This window comes from Meleagris gallopavo, chromosome 10 (genome assembly GCF_000146605.3).
Source record: "Meleagris gallopavo isolate NT-WF06-2002-E0010 breed Aviagen turkey brand Nicholas breeding stock chromosome 10, Turkey_5.1, whole genome shotgun sequence".
NCBI lineage: Eukaryota > Metazoa > Chordata > Aves > Galliformes > Phasianidae > Meleagris > Meleagris gallopavo.
In genome coordinates, this window is record NC_015020.2 from 8832975 (window position 1) to 8844100 (window position 11126).

Genomic DNA, 11126 nt, shown 5'->3' on the forward strand with positions numbered 1-11126 from the left:
GTCCTTCAATTTCAGAACTCTCAAAAGGAACCATCTGCCACTAGAGATCAGCTACTTCCATCCACCACATGAAGTACTAGTCCATGAAAATTTACACAGCTTATACACGAATAGATGTAAAGCCGTAAGAGTTATAGCTAGTGATATTAAAAATAAAAACTATGCAATATTCCCTATTTTTATTCACTGTCAACTGGCAATGATCAGCCTGACCAGCAGGTTAAAACATTAACTAGTCTGATTATCTGCAAACAAAAGAATGTCAAAGAACTAGTATATTGTTTTTTTTTTTTTTTTCCAGGAATGACTAGTATTTCTGGCCATCCAAACAGTGAAGACAGAGCTCGTTTTTTCCTGAAAAGTAAGTCCTTGTTATAATCTGTTCCTTGTTGGGCATCCAAAAACACGAAGCTCTTCAGAAGATATTGACCTTAACTCCTTCTGAATAATCAACTAATTACAGAAAAAAGCCATTATCAGAATATACGTAAAAGGCACAATCAAAAAAAAAAAAATTAAAAGGACATTATCAAGTAAACGTGCTCTAAATTCTCTTCTAGTATTTTACTAGAATGCCTTGCAAAAGAACTGGACTTCAAAAGAAAACAAGTTAGTTACCAACCAATTTTAAGTCATTGTTTTATCGAAATCCTACAATACCTACTTCTGTAGTAGGCCAGAAGAGACAAGAAATAATGAACAGGCTTCTAATTCTGAGAACTGCACTGACCCCACAGATGTCAGTTTACTTTTAATCGTACAATTACAAATGATGGAACTCATGTTTCACAACACATGCTAATATGACATGTACATATAAACTTGAAAACTACAGATAAAGCAGTAGTTTCCAAGTCATGGAGTGTAAAGATGAAAACTGGTTTGTTTAGGAAAGGAGATAGAGGTGGAGTTAGAAAGCAGGAAGGATAGTACTTGATAGCGTCCTTTCAGAAGGTGGCATTCAAAGGCCTCATTATTGCTGTATATTTGCTAGTATTCAGATTCTTACCAGATATCTTTACAGCACGTCAGTCTGAACATTCCCAGAGCACAGCTCTAAATTTTACTTTAGAGATACAAACATAGAACAGTTAAACATCCATAGTCCTGTTTCAAAAACTGAACTTTTTAAAGTTTAGGACTTTTATTGTGCTTCTTTGGCTAAGTCCTATTTAAGTATCGGTAACACTTAAAATACTATAACTCTGCCACTACTTAACAGCTAACAGAAATCTTTGGTGTGCTAAGAATCCGATAGGGCACAAGCTTCAAAGTATGAACATTCAGGCAGCTCTGACCCCTCTCCTGCAAACTGCTCAACACTGAAGTAAATGGGAACTAAAATAATCTCACACCAAAGTATTTAAATAGGATTTGAAAAGTTCAGTGTTTACAGTTTACAGAAAAGGGATGATAAAAGAGCTTTTCAACACAGATTGGTTGTGTTCAGGTCACTGGAAAAATCCAACAGTTACAATAATTCATATAGATCCAGTTTCCCACTTTAAAGATACTTTAATATAATAATTTAATAATAGCAGATTACTGGGGAGGCTGGGGAAAAATTTACCTTAGACTATAATTCTTGTGAGCAATAATGAAGGTTATAAAATGATATCCAGTATCTTCTTTGGCATAATTTTCACAATACAAACAAAGAAGAAAAACTTAAATTAGGCTTAAAATAGAGAGCTTAATGATCTTAAATTATACTAGATTTCATGGTAAATTACACTAGACTTTATAGTTAAAAATAGGTTATTTTTTTTTAACCTTACTTCTAGTAAAGAAAAAGCTAAAAATAACTAAGACATAGAATACTCTCTAGAGCTTGATTTTGCTTTATAAACAACACAAGACAGTGGAAAAAAAAATCGCTAGCAACTCACAAAAGATTTATGATTGGTGATTATTTCTTTTTTAAAGAAAACAGTTGAATGCTGTACTGGAAATAACCGTCTTTAAATTTCTTCATCACAGATAATTTGAAAATGAACATGCTAAGAGGGATCCTGGTAAAACTGATGCTCTAACAAGGATAAATCACGCCAATTCTTTATGACTGTCTTTAGGCTACATGACATTTCTTTCAAACCTAAGAGTGTGGGAGACACTTTAGAAAACAAACATGACTGAAAAAGAAAAATGTATACTAAAATTGCATAGGGCTAACGGCAGAAAATTAGACAAAAATATTGTCTAAGTCTTCATACATAAGTCAATAGTTAAGACCAAAGAAAAAGTAACAGACCAGATGTAGGTAGCCTAATTATACTTCCGTTGTTCTTTACAGTTCCCTGTTTTGTGTTCTTGAAATATCTAAATCACTTTCCAGAATTATCTAGCTCCCTCCATTAACTTGGCTCCAGAGTCTTTAGAAATTTAAAAACTCTCCAAAGATGCCTGAGGATTCAATTTTAATTTACAAGCGAAAAATAATTTGAAGTTTGTGTTTTGTATTACTGCCTACGCTTACCATTTCTAATGAATTTGATACAATCCTTTTTCTTCCAGTATGCTTTCTATTACACTTATAACTTTAACTCAGTGAGATGCTGAAAGGCAAAAAAAAAAATTAAATTAATAGGCAGGTACATAATTACATTTTCTCAGCAACTATCCTTAAAAGATATTTCAGAGCATAATTTTTAAAAGACCATCTATAATATTTTATAAACTCTTAAAATCACAAGAAACACTCTCTGTATACATCAGTGTGCCTAAATGTTCAAATATCATGTAAACAAACCTGTTTTTCCAAAAACTATGCAGAAGACTCACGAGTCCAAATAAAATACAAAATATAAATCTTAATTGCCATATCAGCCTCCTGTTGGCTAATGGCTTAGTAAATTAGGTGGAATGTTATGCTCTGATCACGAATGTTCATTGTTTGAAATGTTCTGTACAGTAGGAGCTGTATCCAGCCCCAGTAAAGTTCCAAGATATGACTGGTCTCTAGGATCCAACATTTGCTCAGGTCTTACAGGATGAACAATATTTGCAGGCTGTGGAGTAAGAGTATATTTCTCTAGAAATGACAGATCTGTCGCACGTTGATAATCTGCCTGCTCGTGCTGTGGAGGAAGAATGCCATGTGACTGAGTAGTATGCTGTACTAGATCAGCTTGAGGATCAGGCATCTGAACCGGTACCAGAGTCACCGGCACGCATACTTCTGTAGATACATTCTGTAACAAAGTTTTGGCTTCCGACTGATATGTTTTGGACTGTTCCACATACTGTTTAGCCTCAGTTTGATAAACTTTGTCATCGGAAGTGTATTGTACTGGTAAAGAGACTAGTTTTTCTTCTGAAGATGATGTCAGTGCCTCTTCTGCTGCCTTTGTTCCGTGAACATGATCAATATGGTATTTCAGCTTGTCTTTTCGCTTAAATGTTGCATTGCAGTGTTGGCAATTAAATGGCCGAGCATCTGAATGAATAACCATGTGTTTTGTTAATGTCTTCTTAATTCTAAAAGACTGATTACAGATTTGACATTTGTATGGTTTCTCACCTATAATGAAGCAAAGAAAAGGTGTAAAGATAATTGACTCTGAATAACTCTACCTTATACATAAATAGATAAATTATACATAGCATAGGAACCCAGCATAAAATGAGCGTACTGAAAACAAAGAGCATATGCTTAACAACAATTCAGGAATCAAGGGAGCCCTTGAAAGTTTGGAAGTTATGCTTGGCATACCCTTCTCCCAATATTTGGGATTTCTGTCATAAAAACAATCAGAATATAAAGCAAACTACAAAAGAAAAAAAAAACAAAAAAAACTAGTCTTTCAACCGTTACAGCACCACTATTAAATAAGCTTAGTTTATACTTCACATTTTGAACGGATGATGACTTTCTCCGAAGATAGAAACCCTTCAAATAGGTTTCAGATCCTTGTTCAGATTACCAGTTGAAACATAGCATTCTCTGTACCCCTAAACTGATTAGGCAGTCTGGGGGTGAAGACATACCACAAACCTATGCTGAGATTTCTCAACATTTCAAGTTCAGAAGGCAGTACTCAGAAAGAACCAACGCATATGATGAAGAATATGTGTGGCAGCATCCTGCTACTCTTATTCTGAACGCTTAACAACTGTAATAAATTAAAGTAATACCGTCAATTTTGAAGTACAAAAATAAGTTCCCATGCATTTTTGGTTTTTACCTGAATGTGTTCTAAAATGCATTTCCAAACTTGATTTTCCTTTAAAAACTTTCTTGCAGACTTCACATTGGTGAAACGTTGCTTTATATCTTTAAAGAAAAAAAATAGATTTCAGGTTAGATAGCTTTACTGTTAGTAGTTCCGGAAAAAAAAACTATGTGCACAGTCCTTTCTGAAGTTTTTTAACTGCAAAAGAGATGGAAATCCAGGTTTCCAAACTTCCTTATATTCATATTATATTCATATTTTTCATCATCTGTGTGACAATAAAGCCAATTAGTTCTCCCAAACTAAAACTCATAATCTCCGCTGGGATTGACAACTAACATTCAAGGAGCAAAGTCTACTAAAACTTTTTCCTTTTCCCAAATATGTCCTTCAGTACCATTTTTGACTAACACCCACTCAAGGCTTTCACTCTGGTACAATTATGCCATAAATTAATTATTAGGAATGGTTCTGCCTACAGGCTACCAAGAAGAAAAAAAAAAGACCAAAAAACTCTCCACAAAAAAAGCATAAAATGATAGGACAATTTACTCTGCTTCCAACATAGACATAAAGGCTTCCACAGTGTTGAGTACAAGCAGTTGAAATACATTATTTGAAAAACAAATAATTTCAGTTTACTTGGACATCTCTGAAAAGCTCATTTTTGGAACTCAATAATTTAAAAACCCTGCTGCATTTTAAATGCATAGAAATATGTAGGTTTTCAAAGTAATTATCTCCTTTCAGAATCAACAATCTACTTCCAGCTTCTCAAATAGGTAAGAGTGGAAGTTACTACAGTGCTCAAACGATGTCTAATAATTCACTCTTAAATAGTATGTAATGATAGTAAGAAATATTACAACAAACCGTTCATTTAGAATTTAGAACAACACCAAAACAATTATCTGATAGACTTCTATGGAATTATAATTTTTTTTTTTTTTTTAACCTTCATTACACTACAAAGAAAAGAACTCACTTCAATTGCAAAGGCCATTTTCTGACACCCATTTCAAACTATAATGGTATCTTTACCAAGGACAAAGGTAATGCACATAACAGACACAGATAACTACAGTGCTGCATGAACATGCAAGTCTTAACAAAACCAGTTATGTTACAGATGTATTTATGCAGTTATTAGAATCGCCAACACTTACTTCTGCCAAACTTTTTCTCCTAGATGAACACTTTTATAATGAACAGTGAGGTGATCTCTACGGCCAAAACATTTCCCACATTCTTCACACTGGTGTGCTTTTTCACCTTTAAAGGCAAAATTCAATACATTTTGGTTAAACCTTCTGGAACTTATGATTACGACTCTTGGACAGTTAATAACAAATAGACTGGATCCATATCAAACTCTTCCATACCTTCCTTGATTTTTATACCAAAGGATTATCTGCTATCAAAGAACAAAGTTCAAAAAGTAGGGTATTTCTATCAGAGCAAAGATTTTTACCATTTCTTGTTCATGAGTATAACTGACCTTATCCTCATTCCTACAAACAAATTCATTTTTCATGAGTTAAGGGACACTTCACCAGACTCTCACTGCACAAGAGGTACAAACAAATGACTAGGAATCTACTCTCCTCTTTACAGTCGGAAATGTTGTATATTCAGTAAATCAGAGGCTATAAAAGCTTGTTTTAACATATTTTCAGCCTCTAATTTTTAGAACTCAGAATTGCTTCACAGCATTTATCTTATTATCCTGATTTACATAGTTACCTTTTTCTTTTATTCTGCTGCTTAAAAGAATCTTGATTCTTTTTAGTCATCTTGAGATCTTCCAAATAGTGGCAGAATGTTCCTTCTCATGTAAGTAGGAGGAGTGTGGACAGTCAAAGAATGTAACTTTCTAGAGGGGGAAAAAGCAAATAGAGTAGAAAAGAGGATTTTTTTTTTGTACTCGAGTTTTCAAAAAGATTTCTTTATTTTATAGCAAACATTATGATTTTGAACTCCAAAAAAGAAGCCGTCCTTCAAAGAACAGGCTCAGGAAGCTTGGACTCTGATCACTTTCATATTTTCATGCTGCCTATGAAGTGTTTTGCCTAGTAGAAGGCCATGTTCCCTTTGGACTCCGTTTTAAGAGAGTGCCTAGTGAATCTTTGCTCTACCTATATATTCTGTAACCTTTCTGGACTCAGTACAATTGCGAGATGTTTTTATTTCTTCCTTCTGGCTGTTTCCAGGGCTGACAACCACCACTTTCCTTTCTTCCTCCTTCTCCATAACAGAGAACTTTAGAAACACCTCCTGGATGTTTTTACATTAAAGTGATCAGCGTACAAACTATGACAGAGACTGTGACAGCTTCTTCTTTGTTGCGGTATTAAAGTTTCACAAAATTGCTATTAAAAAAAGAAATCTGAACTCATTAAAAAAAAAATCCTCCTTTTTCACTTTTGCTTTTTTTATTATTATTATAGTTTAAAGCAATTCGATGTTACATGTTTTTGACTGTCCCTTGGCTTTCTAGGTTAACATGGAGGAAACATTTAGCACATAAACTTTGAGAACATGTAAGGTTAACTCTACTGAAGCAGACCTTAAAAGCACTTGGTCAAAACGACCACACAGATATACACCGGAGAAAATCCGTAATATGTTTAGTTGAAAGTAGCTGTTTCTGAGACTATCTTCAAAGCACATGCCTACCTGAGTGTATTTTTTTGTGTTTTGTCAGATGGTCATGCCGAATAAATGTTTTCCCACATTCTTCACATTCGTATCTCTTGTCATCGTGATGGACTCTTAGGTGAAGTCTGTATTACAATAGAGACAAATTTACTTTCACGTCACTGCTCAAAATTTGGAAATTTATAGTCATGCAGCCACCAAACACAACTTTGTTAATATAATCCGTCCTGCTACTCCAATGCAGAATTATCAGAAAATTCATTTTTTAAAGCTTCTCGCAAATATCAGGAAATAACATTTAGTTGAAATATTCTTAATGACTCTGAAAAAGCAAGAGGGCAGAGCTCGACTCTCACATCTGAAATTAATTTAACACAATATTTCAGTCCTCCACTTAATTTCTCTCTGATTAATGAAGATTCAAGTGTTTTCACAAATGCAGGATACTCAACTTTAATGCAAAATTCGTATGGGATTCTGTGCTGAAACCGCTAATATATTTTGTATTTTAAAAAATGAATGATTTCTCACATATTATTAATGCATATTCAAAATTTAAGCATGATTAAAGCATGTACTAATGCTCTCAGAATACATCAAAACACACTATAAATTATTATGCTGACAAAGTGAATAAATCACCTAATGAGACACTTCAGCATTCTATCTGATAAAAATCTGTACCTGTAAGAGCTTCCATGACGAAAACTCTGCCCACAAATACTGCAAAGATGAGGCTTCTCTCCACTGTGAATTCTCAGATGCTCTTTCAAAGTTGTTCTGTTTTAAAAAGGCAGCGGAATTCAATTTTAAGCAATGTCACTGCCACTTTGAAGTAAAATAGGTCATCATTTTCTCAGTTTAATTCTGATAGATCAAAACATATCCAAATAACTATCTCAAATTATGCAAATACACACACGCATACATCCAAAGATAGTACCCCAGACATCTACAATTTGCTGAAGCAGCTGAATTTGGACACAATATCACCAAAGAAACAAAACATCATCCCAACATACGCTTGGACAACATATTTTGAAAAAAACATCAATTTTGACAGTATCTTCTATGTAATATGTCACTGCGTATCTCTAAGATTTATTATCAAAATAGAAGGAGATCCAGATCATGGAAATCTATTACCTTAATTCCTCACAGAGCTAGTTTAAATGTACAGAAGTACTTTGTGTATACAGGTAAGTATGTATGTTTGCAAGTTTATTTTCCTATTACCTTTGCAAAGAGCAAAAAACTACAAGTGCATACTGGTAGCAATCCTTATTGAGCAAAGGAATTGGAAAATAAAATTCAATATACAGAACTGGTATGTGTATGAATTAAATAAAAAGAAAGTTCTTCAATCTATTACCAGTTCCTATTAAAAATGTTATTAGTCAAGGATATTCTACGTTTTACACAAAAAAGTTATTTCTAATTCAAGCAGTAATGTTTCAATATTCAACTGCACTGCATAATTTAAATGAAACTTGAAATGTATAAATATATATTGACTTTAAAAAAAAAAAAAAACCTCCTGCAGTTCAAATTGAACTTCATAGAATTATAAGACTGTCTTCTACTGTTTGTTCACTATTTCATTATCGCATTAGAATGTTTTAACACGTGTATATCCTACTGATTAAAGTACTAGGTAACACACATCATCACAAAAATCTGTTAGGGACAAATATTCTTCTTGTAATTATTCCAGGCAACTTTATCAGACACTAAGATAAGAAAATAAATCAAGAAAACAGGCTCCAGTATAGATAAACTTAGATCTTTTCAATAGATATTCTCTATGGAAAACTCACTAGAATCTTATTCACTGACATGAAGCTTGCTTTTCTCAAATGAAAAAAACACCAGCTGACTGTTATCAGAACCGAAATAAGTCACTATTTGGAAACATTTGAAGATGATATCCCTTCATAGAACACTGCACCGATTAATACCTGCACTGAAGCAATGATAACAACTAATGAAAACTTACATTTTTTAATTCACATACCTGGAACAGAAATGTGTGTTCAATTTTGACGGTTTGCTAGTGGAAACAAGGCACTGAGGGACTGCACTACACTTAAAAGTTTATGGCATTTGCTACTACATGCTACTTACACATGTGAACAAAAATAGAATTTATTAGTCAACATTTGGAACTTCAGTTTTTCCAAACAGTCAAACTAACAACATTCTTCTCCATTCAGAGAAACAGTAGCAAAGGTTTTACAGTTTATTATTCCATCTTCCATGAAACTCTTTGCAAAAGTCCAATTCCTTCTCAGCCACTCTCACCAGTACTCATCGCCTTCCCGTCCTCATCAGTGCATTTACCAAGAGATCTAAGGCAGAAAACTCTTCCCAAACAAATGCAAGATGTTCTGGCAAATACAGGATCCCTAACTGAAGTGGGTGAGAGGTAAAACACCTTTAATAAAATTCTGCTTCATAACTACATTACGCACAGCTGTTACTGGTCATCAGTAAACTGTGTTACCTGTGCCTCTTACACTGAGTTTTGACCTACTACCCCTCTGAAACGGCTTCCTTTACATTAAAAAGTCAAAACTAGAACTTATGCTGTGTATTTCTGTAATGCAGAAGTTCAAGTAGTCATGCACCTCCTTACCGTTCCCTAACAGATTTCCCACAGATGAAACAAGTCCATTTTCTCTTTCCTCCGTGAGTACATTCTATGTGGCGTTTCAGATTTCCTGTATCATTAAACTGTCGCCCACAAATGTCACAGGGAAAAGGCCCTAATGGTAAACAGACACACATAGTATTGTTATCCGTCAGTTAAGCCAAACAAGATACACACATTAGTGACTCGTAAAAACCTTGATCAATTTACAAATCAAAGAAAAAATGCTTCTAATAAATGATTGATGTTTAGTACAGTCAGTGCAGTTTAATTAAACTTCCTTGAACTACCCCTTAATTCCTAATACCAGTTATTTTGGCAAGTATAATGACTGTGAAGCAAAAATTAGAATGATTAGTCAAAATATTCAAGCTCACTTTAACTGCTCCAAAACCCAAATTCTCATTGCTGACACCATCTATTCCCCAGTTCCTAGCTGGTGTAAATATCTGGTAGTAAGAAGGTCTCTGGAAAACTTCAGGGAGAATCTGACTCAACAGCCGAGAACCAATATACACAAAAAGCTTTTAAAACACAGAAGTAAACTTAATCCTCCCCCCAGCAGATATGATGTAGATACAATACAATATCTCAAAAAGACAGCTGAACGGAAAGTTAAAAAAATTAAATCCAAAAGAGAAGGAATTGGAAAAGAAAGGGGCGGATGAATTAGAAACCAAACTGATCAGGACATACAGTGGTGGAGGAAGTTTTACTTTAAATCTATTGTTTACATGTCAGAAGGAGGTTTCTATACCGAGATGGAATTTTTCTTGATGTTTCAGTCTTGCAAATCGGGATTTAAAGTGCTCTTCACAGTAGGTACACTTAAATGGTTTATCCTGAGAGTGAAGGATCATATGCTCTTCTAAATGAGGTCTGCGAGTGAAGGACTTCTTACAAATCTAAAACGATAATATGTTTTGTCAAAAATTCTTCCATTATTAACACATTTTTTCCTTATTTATCAACTTGTAACAGTTTACTCCACCTGCTCTCTGCAGAGAAAAACCTGAGTCTACATAAATCCTAATATATTACGCTATGCAAATTAGGACACAAATCAAATGAAATCAAACTAACATACTGGCATCCTGTAAACAGCCACACACTCCACCCTCCCCTCTTTCTACCAACTCTAATGTTTAGCACTCTTATTCCTGAAAAGAAACCAACCCAACTAAAAATATATATACATATAGATGTATATATATATATATAAAACAAACAGTTTTGGTTTGTTTTCAGACAGTAAAACACACACCTACGTGGGGCAGTGATAAAAGCTTCTTCTGCAGCATAAGCCACTGTAGAACTAGTGTCATACCTATTCCTTATTTCGACTGGGAAATTGTCTGATAGCATGTTTTTAAAGAGCGAACACAAATCCCAACAGAAAAATATAATCTCAAAATATGCATTAGAGACACAGAATATTTGCAACTTTAAAATAATCAAAGCCTAAAGGAGTAGGAATTACTAGCTGTTATTAAAGTAAGACTCACAGAATAGAATTATAGAATGGTTTGGGTTGTAAGAGATCCCGAGGATCATTAAGTTTCAACCCCCTGCCGCAGCCAGGTCCACCAATGTCCAGATCTGGTACTAGACCAGGCTGCCACGGGCCCTGTCCAACCTGGCCTTGA

The 11126-nt window shown here is 34.3% G+C and overlaps 1 protein-coding gene across 4 annotated transcripts; it reads right to left on the bottom strand.

Moving 5' to 3' along the window:
- Positions 1–281: 281 nt before the first annotated feature.
- On the bottom strand, positions 282–11106 carry LOC100543785 (zinc finger and BTB domain-containing protein 41). Of its 4 annotated transcripts, none has more exons than XR_004160755.1 (8): positions 10238–11105; positions 9466–9595; positions 7515–7610; positions 6849–6955; positions 5339–5444; positions 4185–4273; positions 2750–3520; positions 282–2555 (listed from the first exon to the last, which is right to left on the bottom strand). XR_004160755.1 is itself a non-coding variant. In XM_031554789.1 (7 exons), the coding sequence occupies exons 1-7, from the start codon at positions 10338–10340 to the stop codon at positions 2877–2879; spliced, it is 1191 nt and encodes a 396-aa protein (XP_031410649.1). In that variant the 5' UTR covers positions 10341–11106; the 3' UTR covers positions 282–2876. The 4 variants fall into 4 exon arrangements, 2 of the variants coding, with proteins under 2 accessions (XP_031410649.1, XP_031410648.1); XR_004160756.1 differs by having other exon boundaries at positions 282–1625; positions 2477–3520; XM_031554789.1 differs by having other exon boundaries at positions 282–3436; positions 10238–11106.
- Between the last annotated feature and the right edge of the window lie 20 nt (positions 11107–11126).

Excerpts from the sequence above, each read along its gene's own strand:
- LOC100543785 (XM_031554788.1), bottom strand. The coding sequence starts at position 10,340 with ATGATCCTTCACTCTCAGGATAAACCATTTAAGTGTACCTACTGTGAA. Across the intron at positions 7,611-9,465 it reads GGGAAATCTGTTAGGGAACG|AACAACTTTGAAAGAGCATC; the intron begins GTAAGGAGGTGC and ends TTTTTAAAACAG. Across the intron at positions 6,956-7,514 it reads CGTCATGGAAGCTCTTACAG|ACTTCACCTAAGAGTCCATC; the intron begins GTACAGATTTTT and ends ATTGTAATACAG.